Source organism: Mauremys mutica, chromosome 1 (genome assembly GCF_020497125.1).
Source record: "Mauremys mutica isolate MM-2020 ecotype Southern chromosome 1, ASM2049712v1, whole genome shotgun sequence".
In the NCBI taxonomy this organism is placed as follows: domain Eukaryota; kingdom Metazoa; phylum Chordata; order Testudines; family Geoemydidae; genus Mauremys; species Mauremys mutica.
In genome coordinates this window covers 267,247,003-267,264,600 of record NC_059072.1, presented here as the reverse complement: position 1 = coordinate 267,264,600, position 17,598 = coordinate 267,247,003, and the positions used below count along the sequence as shown (strand labels likewise).

Below are 17,598 nucleotides of genomic sequence, written 5' to 3'. Positions count from 1 at the left end.
CACCACCCCCATGGCTCCCATTGGTCACGGTTCCCGGCCAATGGAAGCTGCAGAGCTGGCACTAGGGGCAGGGACAGTGCGCAGAGCCTCCCTGGCCACCCATGCATCTAGGGGCCACAGGGATCTGGCAGCCACTTCCGCGTGGAGCTAGAGCAGGAAGGGAACCTGCCTTAGCCCCGGGCCCACGCTGCACTGCCGACCAGACTTTTAACAGCCAGGGTCCCTTTTCGACTGGGCATTCCAGACGTCTGGCAACCTTAGCCTTGGGTAAGTCAGCCTCCCTCTGGACAGTGTTTGTCTTCCCCCTCTGTATTTATTTATCAGAATATTCAAGGTAGCCCTCAGGGCAGGCCCAAGAAGTGCTCCTCCAGCAAACAAAAAGAAACCGATTTACAAACACAAGTCAAAGGGGGATACCTTTCCCTGCCCCCCTCACTGGGGTGGGGAGGAGGTGTTATCCTGTTGTTGGCCCTGGGATGTCAGTCCTTCCCCCAAGCACTGAGCTTTGCTTGTTTCCTCTGTAAGGAGGACAGCAGCCTTTCTCCCTGTAGCAGCTTGTCTCTCTCACCAGAGGAGGGGTTTTTAGAGGTCTCAGGCAGCCCTTAACTGGAGTCGGGTGTCCCTAGTTAACCTTCTCATCTTATAGGAAAAAGGGCCACCACTCTCTTGCAGCTGCCCAGCCTGACTTTGTCTATATATGTATATGTGTGCATCTTATATAGATGTGTGTGTATTTATATATAAAAATAGAAAATGTTTAAGCATGTAAATATTTGTAACACAGGAGTCTCTGCCTTTTATTGTCCCTTACTATGGCCCAGTGTTCTGCATGCCTCTATAACCTTTCCCAATCCTCTACACCAGTGGTGGGCAACATGAGGCCCACAGGCCGCATGCGGCCCATCAGGGTAATCTACTGGCAGGCCGCACGACATTTTGCTTACATTGACCGTCCACAGGTATGGCCACCTGCTGCTCCCAGTGGCCACAGTTCGCCGTTCCTGGCCAATGGGAGCAGTGGGAAGCGGCGCAGGCCGCAGGGATGTGCTGGCCGCCGCTTCCCTCACCTCCAATTGGCCGGGAATGGAGAACCACGGCCACTGGCAGCTGTGGGCGGCCATGCCTGTGGACTGTTAATGTAAGCAAAGTGTCTCACAGCCCCGCCAGTAGATTACCCTGATGGGCCGCAGGTTGCCCACCACTGCTATAGAGGATCCTCCATTCTTCCTAGCCCCTTCCACCTCTCACCATACTTCCCTTAATCTTTTCCCCAACCATTCCAGGACCAGGTACATGTGAAAGAGTGTGGCCTGCACTGCAGTGGGGAAAAACAGGTAAAAAAACACACACATTGGCATCCTGCTACTTTAAAGTATGCACACATCTGTGCAGAATATTTCTCCACCCCAGCCTAATGCATAGCAAATCAGAACTGGGACTTTATTCAGCAAAGTCCAGCACCTCCTTCCCCTCCAACAAGCAATAGTTTCTGCTTGTTTCAGCCACAAGAAAAAGAAAAAACATTCTTTAACTTACAAAGTCTCTTCAAAATATAACGCACTTCATTATACCAGTCCCTCTTTGCTACCTTATTGAGTGGCAATAGTTGGACTTGCACTTGTAAGCAGGGCTCCATCTCCGTATGCAGTAGTCTTCTTGCTTTACCCTTGCTTCAATAAAAGTGTGCATCTAGGAACAAAGAATGTAGGCCATACTGACAGGATGGGGAAGCAGTGAATCTGAAACAGATTTGGGGGTCATGGTGGTAATCAGCTGTGACAGTCAGTAGAGTTTCCCCCTAACAGCTAGTTAGGCAGCTTATAATAGCTGGCAACCATTAAGGGAAATTGGACACCTCACGGACACAGTAGGCTGAACTTTTGAACTGTCTTCCCTTATCGGTCTTGAGGCAGTTGAAGCTGGTCCTGAGCCAGTTTTTGCTGAGCAGATTGCAGAAGTGCAGGGTTTGATAATCACCAATCAAATGCCAACACGACCGAAGCCTGTGTGTGAGTGTGTATAAAAGATTCCTGGTTTTTGTATGGAGTAGAGTTTTTTGTACCTAGGTACAGAACTCTCCTTTCTTCTGCAGAATAAAGCAACCTTTCCTTATCCCTGTCTGGCTGTCATTGGCTCTCAGCTAGGCGGACCTGACATTTCGGTAACAGTTTCTGGCGACCCAGATGGGACCCTCCTAGCTCGGGCATCGGACTCCGGACGTCTGCGGTGAACTAGGAGCGGCGCCACCGGGGTGCTTAGCCCCTCTTCCTCACTTCACCACAGCCTCTGGGGTTCGTGCTACGATAAGGTGAGCCCTAATAGGATAAGGAAACACTTCCCAGGTTCTGGCTATATTCTGGTTACCTGGTTACTGTATTTCTGTCATACCTTTGGGTGTTAGGTGTGTGGGCGGAACTGAGCTTCTTGTTCATAATTCCTCAGGGTGGAAGCCATAGCGTGCAAGGAAGCCCTGAGGTCGTATTAAGATCCTTCTGTTCCGTCCCCTGTAGCAGTCAGTGTAAGCAGAGATTGCTGGCTTGGATTTTTTTTTTTTTTGGATTAGACCATTATTCCCTCCTTCTTTCTGTTTAATTCTCTATTTGAGTGCCAGAAAAGGGGATGGGTGGCTCTCAGCGGAAACTCTCTAAGGATAGCCCTTTGGATTGCATGTTAAATAAATGGCCTTTACCCGATGTTCAGAAAGGAATGTCAAAGAGGCGCATATTGCAGCTTTGTATCCAGGATTGGCCAGCCCTGGGTACCAATTGGCCCGAGTTCGGGTCCTTTGACATTCCGACTCACTTAACTCCTCTGCGCCTGGTGCTGGAAAACCAGGCACCGGGACAAATAGATTATTGGTTCTTGTAGTGTCCTCAGTTTTCCCGGGCAGGGGTTTCTGTGGTAGGGCTGCTACCTGGAAAACCAGGCACCGGGACAAATGGATTATTGGTTCTTGTGGGACGATGAAGCTCATCGTCGCTTAAAGAAACTACAGATTCAAGCCCCTCTATACCCAAAACTGTCTGCCCCTAAAGAGGCCGATTTTTGGGAAGAAAATCCCCCCATATACTGTCCTCAACTTCGGCCACCAGTAGCAGCAGCACTACCAAGTGGGACGGGCTCCATACCTTCCTCTGCAGCCATGGGTTCGGAGATAGCAGCCCTACCACAGAAACCCCTGCCCGGGAAAACTGAGGACACTACAGCTCGAGTAGACGAACCGGCTACTGGCGGGATGACGAGTAGTGGGTCAGAGTCTTTTAGCCTCTTGGGTAGTCCATCCCACACTAGATTGGGGTCAGTTTATGGGAAGAAACCCATGGGCAATTAAATTCAAGCACCCCTCCGGGTCATCCCAGTTCCAACAACAGAGGGGAATGTCGTGGACCATCACGTTCATGTTCCGTTTACCACAGCGGACCTTATGAATTGGCAAACCACTACGCCTTGCCTCAGGGACGACCCGGATGTCGTCCATAGGCTATTCCATACCATTTTCCAGTCTCATAATCCTGATTGGCAAGATGTGGGCCAACTTTTGGATTGTTTGTTACGCACAGAGGAGAAGGAGCGGGTCCTTCGGGGTGCCCGGGCTGCCGCAGAAGCCGGCGGCCATTCCCGTGACCTTATAACCCTTGCTAATCCGGCCCAATGGAACCCGAATGATCCGGCCCACCAGGTGAATTTAAAGAGATTCCGGGACTGCATTTTACTAGGTATCAAACAGGCAGGCGAGAGAACTCTGGATTGGTCAAAAATTCATAATACTGTGCAAGGGAAAGAGGAGCACCCTTCTGATTTTTATGAGAGACTTTGTAAAGCATTTTGTACCTATACTAACCTAGACCCCAAGACCGCAGACGCACAGTCCATGGTCCGGCTTATCTTTATTTCTCAGTCAGCCCCGGACATCAAAAAGCAGTTACAGCGACTTGAGGGCGCTGAAGGGAAATCCCTGGAGGAACTGGTAAGCGTTGCCACCCATGTATATAACACAAGAGAGAAGGTACAAGAGACAAAGCAGGTGAGAATGCTGTAAATGCTTGTAAATGCTGGGAATGAAAAACAAGGAGGGTGGAGGGGACCCCCCAAGAGGCAACCTAAAACGGATGGGGGAGAGGGCCCAGGACACGCCAAAGATATGTGTAACTATTGTAAGCAGCTTGGTCATTGGAAGAGGGAGTGCCCATACCGACCCACTGGGCAGCAGTCCCGCCGCCCAGACCCACTGCAACACCAGATGACTGTGGGGAGAACAGACGTTAACGACAGTGAGGAATGACGGCGACCAGGGGGTTCTTCTGTCACCTATTCAAATGATTTTACCACTTATGTTTGTTCCTCCAATGACCCCCAGGTCCATCTAACTTTGGGAGGAACCGTTTAGTCTTGTCTTCAGGATTCTGGGGCTGCCCTCTCCACTGTTACTGTCATGCCAAAGAAGGGAAGCCTCATGAATAAAAGTATTCCAGTAATGGGTATAGGCGGAAAGCCATTTGACTGTTCTGTGTTGCAGGAGACTACTGCGGAAATTTCTGGTGTCTCTGCCTCCCATGCCTTTTTGCTAGCTCCGGATTCCCCAGTTAACCTCTTGGGCAGAGACCTGTTGTGTAAATTGCATGCTCAGATCTTTTTTTCAGATGACAGGATCGTCCTCCGGTTACCTCAAAACCAACTTCCCCAGCTGTGTGCTGTTCTGACCCAGGCTTCAGAGGACTCGATCCTGCCTGCGGACCCGGTCCTACCCGAGTGACTCAGACAGGAGGTAAAAGCCTCCCTATGGGGCACTTTAAAAACAGACTTGGGCACTCTACGGACAGAACCAGTGTGTATAACCTTGAAGCCAGGCATTGTAATTCCTCGAATTCATCAGTACCCCATCCCCCAAGAAGCTCTGCTAGGCCTCCGGAACCTTATCACCACATTCCTGTGGTTGGGAGTGCTAGTTCACACCAAGTCTCCTTTCAACACCCCCATTCTGCCAGTCAGAAAACCTGACACGGATCCAGAGGGAAAACCGGTATACCGATTTGTCCAGGACTTGCGTGCAGTGAATAAAGTCATTCAGGCTAGACACAACGTGGTACCTAACCCTCACATTATCCTGACTGCCATTCCAGCAGGTACTGCTTGCTATTCGGTAATAGACTTGTGTAATGCCTTTTTCAGTATTCCCCTAGATCAAGACAGCTGGGATATCTTTGCATTTACATGGACGGATCTAGAGACTGGGAGGGCAGAACAGCTGACCTGGATTCGGCTACCACAGGGATATGTTGAATCGCCAACCATTTTCTCCTCTATCCTGACATGGGATTTAGCTGATATTAAGCTACCTGGTGGGTCCACTTATCTCTTGTATGTGGATGAAGTCCTGGTTTGTTCTCCTGATCAGGTAACATGCGAAACAGACACTATTTACTTGCTAAATTGCTTGGCAGATAAGGGACATAAAATGTCCCCTTCTAAGCTTTGCCAAGGACGGTTTAATGACGGGCTCTTCAGTCTAGCAGAGAAAGGTATAACATGATCAATGGCTGGAAGCTGAAACTAGACAAAGTCTGATGGGACATAATATAAAAATAATAATAAAACATTTTAACAGAGTAATTAACCAGTGGAACAATTCACCAAGGGTCATGGTGGAGTCTCCGTCACTGGCAATTTTTAAATCAAGACTGGAAGTTTTTCTAAAATATCCGCTCTAGGAATTCTTTGGGGGAAGTTCTATGGCTTATGTTACACAGGAGATCATATTAGATGCTCACAATTTCTCTTTTGGCCTCAGACTCTATGAATGACTCCTTAGTCGATACCTTCTCTACTTATCTTAGTATGTGGGATATCACAAGCTATTCTTAAATTTTTATTAGGTCTTTTCCTCACTGATTTCTCCCCACCTGTCCAACCTACCTCTTTTCCCACCGCCATACAGCAAAAATAGCCGAACAGCAAATTTAAGAGTCACCTTTCCTCAGCAAGGCAAACAAATCAAATATAGGGTTTTTGAAGCCAGGCCATTTTGAAGATAATGAGCTAAAAGATGTGAAAATTTTCAAAAGTGAGTTTCAGGTAAATTTTCAAATCACCATAACTTCAAAACTCCATGTCTGATTTTTATCAGACTTCCCAGAACAACATTACCTTGGGAGGAGATACAACGTGCACAATTTTAGGAAAATTGGTGTCTCATTGGGGATGCTATGGTCTGGAGAAGGGAATAGGTTAAAATCAGGTTGATAATGAATGTCTGCTTCATCTTTACGTATAGAGTAGTCTCCATCCTTCCGCCTTCCCTCTTTGTGGTGCTGTTTCAGACAATGGACAGGGTTACTGAAGGAAGGGACTTATGTCCCTATACTTGTCCTGATACTCTTTGGCCAGTTCAAAGCAGGCAGTTACAAACCAGCCCACGGGGCAGCGATTTAAAACCTTTCCAGAGCAAGTAATATGGCCTTTCTAGGTAGTTTTGGTCTCCCTGTGTAGATAGGCTACACTACTGACAATCAGAGGTTACCTTTTGTGTTAGACTTCAGTGACTGTCCTTCATGCAGCCATTTTAATGCTAACACTGCTGTCCCTCAGTTGCCTCCATTTTCCTCCTTCATGGAGGCCATACTGCCCTAGGGGAGATAAAGTCACCGGAAGAACAGAAAAGATGTATATGATGGACAGTGGTTATAAGAGAAAAGAAAATGGTTAATTGAATCTGATGAAATTTAGGGAATGGTATAAGGCTCCGTCTTGGATTAAGGGTTAGGTCATCTGAATCCCAGGCCAATCCACTGACCACAAGCCATCCTTCCACTATAATGTCATGCTAACAAAGTTAAGACAAGCCAATCTAAGTACTTCTACTGGATGATATTTTTTTGGTTATTAATAGATGCTTCTTAGAGGATCAGCAGCCAGAGAGGGCCAGGACATTTCCCAGTATTGTTAATGTTGCATTACGGGTGTCTCCTTTCGTAATGAAGAGGCCAGAAAACTTTCCCAGTTCCTAGAGTGTATTTCTACAGCAAGCCAATGGCACAGCTTTTATTTGTCATTTGACAATTCACTTTTAGTGAAAAGAATTCCCAAACGGTTGCATTCACTCCTTCAGCAGATGGTATTATTTCATTTTGTGACAAAACAGGAAGCCTTTCTCATGAATAGTGCCCCAATGCTGCAACTACACATGTAGAGCTGCCCGAACAATTTTTTATCTATTTATTGTAAACAATTTTTATTTATCCATTTTTCTGTCCTTAAATTATCTATAAACAACTTGTGATCAATATGAACTTGTTTGGTATTAAACATTGTTCAAATAGTTTTTCTGGACATAACTGAGCTATAGATGGTTCATAGCAGGAATTCAGTTAGTTATTTTATTTTATTTTTTTATAGTTCACCATTTTTGTGAGTTTTCAATTAAGTCATGTGCTATTGTTCCTTTTTCCTGATTGGATGATTGAGCCTTTGTTAAACTACTTCCACCCAAATTTCATTTTGTCACAAAATGAATGCTATTCTTTTACTTAAACAGATCTTGCCTAAATTGTTCAAAATTCACTGTTGACAAACATTGACCTGAACAAAACTTTAGTTGTACAAACATTTGCAAACAGGAAATTTTTTAGAAGTGTAGAAACAGTCCAAGTACTATTTGCAAACAGATTTTTATGATATTCAACTCTATACTCACATCAGTTTTTTACATGGGTTTGGTTTTAGTTTATCTTAGTTTGACTGTTCCTTATTGCATATGCAGCTCACAACACAGCTCAATATTATGATGATTAGGTGCTTCTTAAGTTGTGTGTGTTCTGCCTAAAAATGTTTTTGAGAAGTTAAGTAACCTAACCTGTTTGGACAATAAAACCCACTAATCATAAACCAGTTTTGTGGTGGTGAAGTAAGCCACACACTCATGTTGAAATAGCAACTTATTTACGACAAACTTTACGCAAGCAAATCATTATATAAATTATCCCACGCTTGTGTGTACACACAGGCAAAGTCAATTTTAGTATAGCTCATTAACATTGATCACATAGGCAAATACAGCTTATTTCCATGGCATAGTACAAAGCCAGGTAGCCAGGTGTTATCCCGAGTTAGATACAGGGTCAGCATTAGACTCACTGGGTCACAGACCACCCTGCCTCCCTTACCTTCTCACACATTGGATTTCTCCAACATTTCTGAAGCCAAAGCCCAAGCTCCACTACGTGGGGCAGAAGCCCAAGCTCAAGGGGCTTGTAACGTGGGGCCCCAGGCAATTGCCCTGCCTGCTACCCCCCAATGCCGGCCCTGGTTGGGTGACCAGACAGCAAGTGTGAAAAATCAGGATGGCGCGGGGGAGGGTAATAGGAGCCTATATAAGAAAAAGAGCCAAAAATCGGGACTGTCCCTATAAAATCAGGACATCTGGTCACCCTAAATATACATAAACAAACCAAAAGAAATTTGGCTTGGAACCAACAATTGACTAAACACCCCCACCTCTCAACCATAGCCAATGTCTTCACAGTACTTTCTTCCTTGCTGCTTATTGTCCTTAGCCAGGAGGCAAGAAGAGAATTAGCTGGTTTCTCTGTCTTTTTATATTTAGGGGTGGGGGTTAGGACAATGCGTGTGATCTCTTTGCCAATTATGCTTCATAACAGGCTACCAGTCAATGCATTTAATTCTCTGCAGCAATTGCCAGACTTTGTGGCTCCCCGTAATGAAAACCTTTGTTTCCTCTTGCTCTTTGTAGTGGCTGCAGAAGCCTCCAGCATCATGGAGGGGACTACAGGGATCTAGCCCAAATATCTGAAGATATGGAAGAGGGATTGAGATGTGGTCTGCAGCCTTTCTGTGGGCCTGCTCCTACTCCCATGGGAGTCTTGCTATTGAGTTGAGTGGAACAGGATCAGGACCTATATCATTTACAGCTGGCACTTGCAGTGGGAATCCCCCTAGAGTGCTAGAGCAAAAGGGGGGCCTGTATGGCTCAGCATAATTAAATTAAGGGATGTTAATGTGACCTCCACAGGAGTTCTCTTCTTTTTTGCTGCATTCAGAATCATGCTTTGGGTACGAGCACTGCAGCTCAACTAGCTGCCACAAATTAGTGCGGCCAGAGGGAGCCCCCGCAGAAGAACACAAATGGGGTAACATTGCTCTGAGCTTTAGAATAATTTCAACTGTCAGTGTGGATCTCTATTCATCTTCTTCCCCAGGAGCCATCTTGGTTACCCTCACCTGCCATTTCCTGCAGGGCTGCCCCACCCAGTACAGAAGCCACAGCTCAGGTCAGTGGTTCTTCAGAGGAATGGCTAGTTAATGCAGTAGTGTGAATGGAGTTTCTTTTAACATAGGGTTACCATATGTCTGTATTTTCCCAGACATGTCCGGCTTTTTGGTTCTCAAATCGCCGTCTGGGAAGAATTTCCAAAATGTCGAACATGTCTGGGAAAACAGGGAGGCCTGGTAAGCCTAGAGTTACCTGCAGGAGCAGCATGTCTGGGATGCTCACCCAGCCCTGGCTAAACGTGTAACCTGCTTTCTCCCGCTGTGCGAGGGGGCGCTGCGGCTTTGATGGCCTCTGGCCAGCCAGGAAGTGATGTAATTCCTCTTCGGGCCCCACTCCGGCCGGGGGCGTGATGCTGTTGGAGCGGGAGCCATGTGGGCCGCTGCCTGGCTCTGGGCACAGGCCCTGTTGCTCTGCTGCTCCCTTGGCCATGGGGCTCCCGCTGCTGCTGCTACCCAGCGGGTCCCTGGCTACTCTGATGGCCTGGGCTGAGTCCTGCTGTGGCGCTCGGGCTGCTCCGTGCGCTGCTGCCCCGAGCCGCTCTCCCCGTGAATATCCGCCACCCTGCCCGCAGCCAGCCCCACACCCCCTGCCTCCAGAACAGTGCCTAAATGGTGTAATCTAGCCCCAGGGTAATGTGTGCAAAATGATTGTGAGATGTACTAGTTAGGCAGGTTTATTTGTTTGGTTTTTGTTTTTTCCTGTTGGGGATTCTCTGTTGCAGAGTCTTGGTTTTTCACCACATGAAGAAGTGAAACATGGCAAGGAAAAGTCTAACAAAGACAAATGTCTCTTTTGGGCCCTGATGGCAATGTCAACTCTGTGGTTTTTGCTGCTCTAAGGTAACTGAAAAATGGCTAAAGCTACCAGAGCGTAGTGTTGGGGCCAACACCTCTTGAGGTAGAGATTGGCACCGTGCAGTTTATAGCAGCACCTGGGTATCTGTGGAGCAATAGTTGTGCAGTCTGTGCATGCTTACTAGAATTATTTGCAACACCAGAAAATCCCATCTTACAGACATTGTGGTGCTGTTTGCCTGCTATGTGGTATCCATGGTCTTGTTTACCCTGGCACCTCCTGGTAAATCCTCTACCTCTGCACTTGTTCAGCTCCACAGGAACAGTGGGATCTCTGTGTAAACCAGCAACTAGCTGCCATTTGATCTATGTGACTACTTCTGTTGTTCCTGGCACTGGTGAGGCTGCAGCTGTGGGAAACTTCCCAATTCACAATGGATATGCTGTCAAGTGGAGTGTACTTAATGTATGTATTGGGGCTATATTGCTCTCCCCTGGTTTTCTATTAGCCACATGCAAGTCACTATGCATAAACAGTGGGAACTAGGATTGGTTCCCTCAGTGAAAAGTGGTATGTGTGGTGATGTGAATAGAGTGTTAGAATACAGCATGATTGTTCATTACAGCTGGGTTGATGGTTTTTAAGTAGAATTCAGAAATCCCCCCAAATGAGCCACATTCGATTCAACCAAATCAAATGAACCTTTTTTGTTGTTTGGTTTGGCAGATAGCTCTGCAATATTGTGCTGCAGGCATAGAAAGGTTGCTTGGCTGCAGCTCTGGAAAACTTCGGATAACAGGGTCATCAAACCTGGTGACTAACACCTGAACCTCCAAGGATGTCTCCACTCCTGTTGCCTGTACACTCTTGTAAGTGAAGTCATGTTTGCCACTGTTCCTTGGGTTATGTTTATGTAAACCTATCACCAGTCCATGGGGTTTATGCCTGATTAGGTGGTTTTGCACTGTGGAAATCTGTTCTTAACATTCTGTACTGCAAATGGATTTGTGTGGGCTGTTCTAGTTATTTGCATCTTATTTGTGCATTTAACTTTTTTTATTGACACTAACCTCTTGTAAATACCATGTTTCAATAATCACAGTTGTATTTATTTGAGGCTCAGGTTTGCTTCTACAGGACAGAGATGGTTTATAAATCTGTGGTGGTTTCCCTGTGCTATGCCTGTCCTGTGTGGTTAAATTTTGAACCAAACATAAAAAGCTGCATAGGTTTTCTGTACCACTACACAAAATAAGACGTGTCCCCATTCAGGTGGCTCCCCTCCTGATTCCGGAGGCCATGACACATACGCCAAACACAAATACTTCCTTCTTTCTCTTTGGTGGTTGTGCAGGAGTAGGGCCTTATGCAACCCCAATTATGTCTCAAACCTCAGGCTGCCAAAGAGTATGAGCAACAAGAAGAGAAAAGCTACATTACCTCAGTGCTTCCTTTTTTTAAAAAAATTCACTTACAGAGGGTAAAAGTCTCAAACCCCACATCAATCCTGAATAATCTGCACTCTCAACCCAGAGACAGGCTTTGCTGTCCACCCTCCTGCATTCTCCCAAAGAAGCTGTTTCCAGACACTGGATATCACAGTGATCCAGACTTACAAGAATATTCCAGTAACATACATTGAATGATTGTAGTGTGGTACATATTAACAGTTTAAGTGCTACGTAACTAAGGATGAAAATGAAAGTGGCATGATGTGAAAGGTTCCCTGAGGTGCGGTCTGGAACCGGGGTACCACTGAGCCCTCTGTCTTACCAGCCTGGGCTCCCTCTCACGCTGTGATGTTGTGACAAGCTGCAAATCTCTCCAGGTACTGCACTTAACACAAACATCCACAGGCAGGGACACACCCAACTGTGTTACATGAATGCTTTCGCCAGCCACTCAGGAACCAATAATAGAGAGGCTTCAGCCAACTCCCCATAGCTTCCCAGCCTAGGACTCCAGAGCTATACTATCTAGCAATGGTCAGAAGCCTGACCAGAATAAGTTTATTTCCCAGTCCACCACTTCTACAAAGGAAAGTGGACTTGCATCAGCTTTTGAACACTGAGCAGATTCCCCAAGCACTTCAAGCAAAACACACTGTTTTAGGTAAAAGATAAAACAGATTTATTAACTACAGGAAGACAGATTTTAAGTGATTATAAGTAGTAAGTGTACAGATCAAAGTTGGTCACCTAAGAAATAAAAAGTAAAATTGCAATCTGAGCTCTATAAACTAGACAGGATTTGAATCAAGCAGTGTCTCACCCTGATAGACAATACAAGCAGGTCGCACATCTTCCATACACAGGCTCTGAATCCCTTTCACCCCGGGACCATCTCCCCAGTTCAGTCTTTGTTCTCCAGATGTATTTCCAGGTGTTGATTTGTGAGGAGAGTGAGGATAAATGATGTCACTTCCTCTCCTTTATAAATTCTTCCAGCTTTCTGGAAAGATCCTTGTTTGCATGCTCCCTCTGAGAAGTCTTCATTGTACATAGATCCTGTAATAGTCATTGGTAGTATGGATTCCACTTAATGGGCCATCAACACTGTCTGGCTTCTTCATTGTTATACCTGAAGGGCTGGTTGTGGATGTTTCCAACTTCACAACATATTCAGTAACATACATATAGCAAAACTTCATAACTTTACATACAATGATAGCACATGCAATCCAACAGGATATTAATGTTCAACAGATCAAGGCTTTTAAAATGATACCTCACAAGGCATACTTCATACAAAACATATCATAATTATATTGACAGTGGTGAGTATGGGGGCACCAGGGTATTGCTTTGGGATACAGAGTGTCATGCATGGGTTTGTCTTTTATTCCTTAAACAGGGGGCATGGATCAGCATTCATGTCGCGCTCCCCGTCAGTACCCGGCCTGGGCCAGGGAAGCTAATGATCCAACCACTTGACCAAATTCGGTGATGAATCCTGGTCACATGCTACCTGAGGCATGTTGCGCATATGCTAAGAAGATTCCTTAAACATATTAGTTTGGTGTTGGTGGAAGGTATCTGGACCTTTTACTGAGTATCAGTTCTGACATACTTGTGTAGACTTTTAAAAATTATAACTAAAAAGGAAAATCTACCCCTACTGATGTACAATCAACCTTTTCAAGATATTAATGTGAATAATCTTTTCTCCCCCATCTTTGGTGATTTAAATCTTAACAGTACCAGAATTGTGTTGTATTTTTTCACACAACACACAGTCAACCTGTGGAACTCCTTGCCAGAGGATGTTGTGAAGGCCAAGACTATAACAGGGTTCAAAAAAGAACTAGATAAGTTCATGGAGAACTAGATAAGTTCAATCTGAGCGCTATAAACAGACTATTACCCAGGATGAACAGGGATAGTGTCCCTAGCCACTGTTTGCCAAAAGTTGGGAATGGGTGACAGGGGATAGATCACTTGATGATTACCTGTTCCATTCATTCCCTCTGGGATACCTGACATTGGCCACTGTTGGAAGACAGGATGCTGGGCAAGATGGACCTTTGGTCTGACCAAGTATGGCCGTTCTTATGTTCTTATTTTCTTATGTCACTGGAATTAATTACAGTATCAACTGGTATCAGCATCTTGGTATCAAAATCTTTATAGTCTCTAAATCTTTCTCCACCTCTGACTGAAGAAGAATTACAGCAGGGGTGGAAGAAGAATTAAATGGATGCTGATAGCTTCACAACAGCACAGTTACTTTCTTTGATTGGGTACTTTCAAACACTTTTTCTTCATAGTCCAACCTCCACCCTTCCCTGGAAGAACTTAGCTCTTCCCATTCCCAAATCTCACTCTTCATTCCTAGGCCCATGACAGATTCTCTCCCCCTTCGCCCACTCTTACCCTTTCAAGTAGCCTCCTAGACATCTGTTTGCTTGCTGCACTCTGATAACTCTTGAAGATGCTGGACTGCTAGACATACTGGTGGAGAGACAGAAGCCCAGGGGAGAAGCAGGAGAAGCAACCTATTTTGTCAATCTCTAGTAGAGGTGGTAAGTGGGCAGAAACACTGGGAATTGTGTGGGGAAAGGGCCAGAGACACAGAGGCTGAGTGCTGGTAAAGAGAGAACCACTAGGTTCTTGAGGCCAGCGTTGGTTATGATGGACATTTTATTGCTGGTGACAAAGAAGGTAAGGCAGGAAATGTGGGTTGCAAAGTTACATTAGGGAAGCCCACTTTACTGTTGTGCTTGTGGGCTCATCTCCATATTATTGGTGGTGTTATTAATTTATTTCTATTATGGTAGGAATCCCCTTCACTACTGTTACACCTCTTGACCAGGTCCTCTAGCATCAGACCAATTTCGCATAATAACAAATCTTGATATTGCTTTTCAGATCTGTCTTAGTATCCATGATCATAGGACAAGTTCCTCTGCTTGTGTAAATCAGCATAGCCTTCCTGAAATATATGAATAAATAAACCTCAATTTATGCCAGCTGAGAATCTAGTCCAATATCTACCTCTGAACTAAAATGAATCCAGAAACACCTTAGGTAGAATGAAAATTCATCATTTGAAAGCGTGTGACTTCTTATTACTGATCCGTGAATAGTCAAGTGGTGACTGTGGACATTGGACTCATATTTTCCATGAATAAGAACTCCTTTTGACAGAACTGCCAGAGGAGTTACGTTACTGGCCATATTACAATATGAGCATGAAGAATGTACAGTAACAAGTACAAATGTACTTCTGGGAAGGTACATGGCAAGTGTGTTCAAAACTTTATTGTCAGAATGATGAGTTCACAACTTCAATAGACTAGGCCAAATTTGCTGCTGACATAGGTGTGGGTGTAACTTCCCTGACATCAGTGGAGCTACCCTCCTTTATATCAATAGTGAATTTAGCCTATTACTCCAAGTCTTACTAACAGCATCACTGTTGCTCCCTCTCTATTTCGTGGTCTTGTTTGTCTTCAATTTCAAAAGAGAGAGGATGGCCTGCTGGAAGTTATCTCCCATCACAACATAGAGTAATAAGTTACCAAGTGTATTTAGTGCCGCTAAGGGCATAGATACAATAAATAAAGCATAGGTTTGGTTCTCAGTGATGCAGCTAACTGGATGAAGCCGTAGTTCTATCTGAGTCCCCCTCAAGACATGAAAGGGTAGGAAACAGAAATAAAATACCACCAAGAGAAGAATGGCAAGTTTGCGAGCCTTCTGCTTGTACAAAGTGTGAGTATGAGGCCCTGTAGCCAATGTGTAAATAATCACAATGTAACACAGAGTCACAATTAGCAAGGGTAAGAAGAAGGCAAACACAGTCAGAAGCCAGTTATACCACCTGCTAGTTTCCAGGTCTTCAGAAGTAGTAAGATCCATGCAAATAGATCTGTTTTGATTCTCTTTGGAAGTGATCAGAAAGTTCAGAGGACTGGCAGCCACCAGGGAAATCACCCAAACTGTAGTGCAAGCCACCACTGCCCATCTCCTTTTCCAAACAGAAAAGCAGCTCGTTGGATAGATGACTACAATGTAGCGGAAAATGCTGAAGCAAGTGAGGAAAAAGATGCTGCTGTACAAGTTGATGTAGAAATTGAAGCGAATAAACTTGCACATGAAGACTCCGAAGATCCAGTTATCTCCATTAGCAGAGTAGTGTATCAAAAAAGGAAGAGTAGCTAAGTACAACAGGTCAGTGACAGCCAAGTTTAACATAATGATGGTGCTGCTTTTCCAGGGCCTCATCTTGAAAATATACGTGAAAATTACAATCACGTTCCCTGGGAAGCACACCAGAAAGATTATACTGTAAAGAACAGACAGATAGGATTTTATCTGTAAGAATTCTTCATCTGTGCAGTTTTTGAAGGTCTCTGCATGGCTTGGCAAAGTGGTAAAATTGGCTAGGTCTTCGGATACCGTATTCATCATTATCATCTTAAAGCTTTAGGAAAATCAAATGTTTAGTTTTTAATTGATCAGTCAGTACAAATGTGCTAGATAAATCTTTCTCCACTAGAGCTAGTAATATGGATCACATAGCATACTTGGAGGTTGGCAAAATGCTCAGCTCTGGCCTAACTCTGTTCCCATTGACGTCAGTTGACTTCAATGGGAGCACACTTAGGCCAACTCTGAGTGCTTTTGAAAATCCCACCTTTAGTTGCTACATAATCTTAAAGCCACTTGAGTATAAATTAGGGGATGGTTTTGGTTTATATTTTGCAAAACTTTGTCAATTAGGTTTTGGGCTTCTAGGCTAATTTGTCTGACCCCTAAATATTTGAGGAAGCACAATTACTCTGTGTGTGTGTGTGTTTGGGCTTATTTGTATTTCAAAGGGAAATGTTTTTTTTGGGGTTGGTTCAGACACAGTTTCAGGACCTGATTCTCCTCTCTCTTGCAATGGTGTAAATCAGAATTAACTCCACTGAAGTCAGTGGAATATCACTGGTGTAAAACTACTGTAAGTGAATGAAGAATTAGGCCTCCAACGTTCACAGCAAGTGGCAGGTATCAGGCAAATGTGTTAATCTTGGCTCATCTGTAATACGAACTGTGAGTAAATGGGCCTGATTCTGAAACTGCCTTATACATTCTATAGTCATTTCCAGCTCTCCAAAGTGAATCCAAAACATAACCATTCTTGGTAGTGCTTTACCCCTACATTCAATTCACTTGGCAGAGTAGTAGCACAATCCTCAAGTAGTGCAAATCACCATCACTCCACTGTTGTTGTTGGTTGTTTTTTTTTCAAATATATACCACCCAAGGATCTAGCCCTAAATGACTACACAAGGTGCAAAGCAGTGTAGAATCGGGTACAATGATTTTTGTTTCTATAATGTACATTGGTTTAGAATAAACTCAGCATGGTATGGAACATCTGGGATAAGATCACTGCAAAATAACAGCAGCCATAGTTAAAACTGGGTTATTACATTTTATGAAATATTGTTTTATAATATACATTTTATTTGAAGTGATACTTAGCACACTACTAGTATGGCAATTCCTATGTCCCTACATTATTTCACTGATCAATGAAACATGATCACCTTTTCTTTCTTATCAGATCTGAAATATAATACCAAAAATATGACGACAAACTAAACTAAGAGTCACTAAATAGAGTTTGAATTAGGAAGTGGAACGGTCTCATAATGTATTAGATAAGAAATTTTTAAATTAAACCTGAAAGTTAGTTTCAGTACAGTAGCGTAAAGTTAAAGGTACATTAGGTAAATATTGTGCAGTTTTTTTTAATCAAATTAAGATTTACAATAGAACCTCAGAGTTACAAACACCTCGGGAATGGAGGTTGTTTGTAACTCTGAAATGTTCGTAACTCTGAACAAAATATTATGGTTGTTTTTTTCAAAAGTTTAAACTGAACATTGGCTTAATACAGCTTTGAAACTTCCCTTTGCAGAATAAAAATGCTGCTTTTAATCATCTTAATTTAAATGAAACAAACACAGAAACAGTTTCCTTGCCTTGTCAAATCTTTTTTTAAACTTCCCCTTAATTTTTGTA

General features: G+C 44.2%; 1 protein-coding gene across 1 annotated transcript; it reads right to left on the bottom strand.

Moving 5' to 3' along the window:
- Positions 1 to 15,009: 15,009 nt before the first annotated feature.
- LOC123368531 (2-oxoglutarate receptor 1-like) lies at positions 15,010 to 15,990 on the bottom strand. The gene has a single exon (XM_045013395.1). The coding sequence runs from the start codon at positions 15,988 to 15,990 to the stop codon at positions 15,010 to 15,012; it is 981 nt and encodes a 326-aa protein (XP_044869330.1).
- Between the last annotated feature and the right edge of the window lie 1,608 nt (positions 15,991 to 17,598).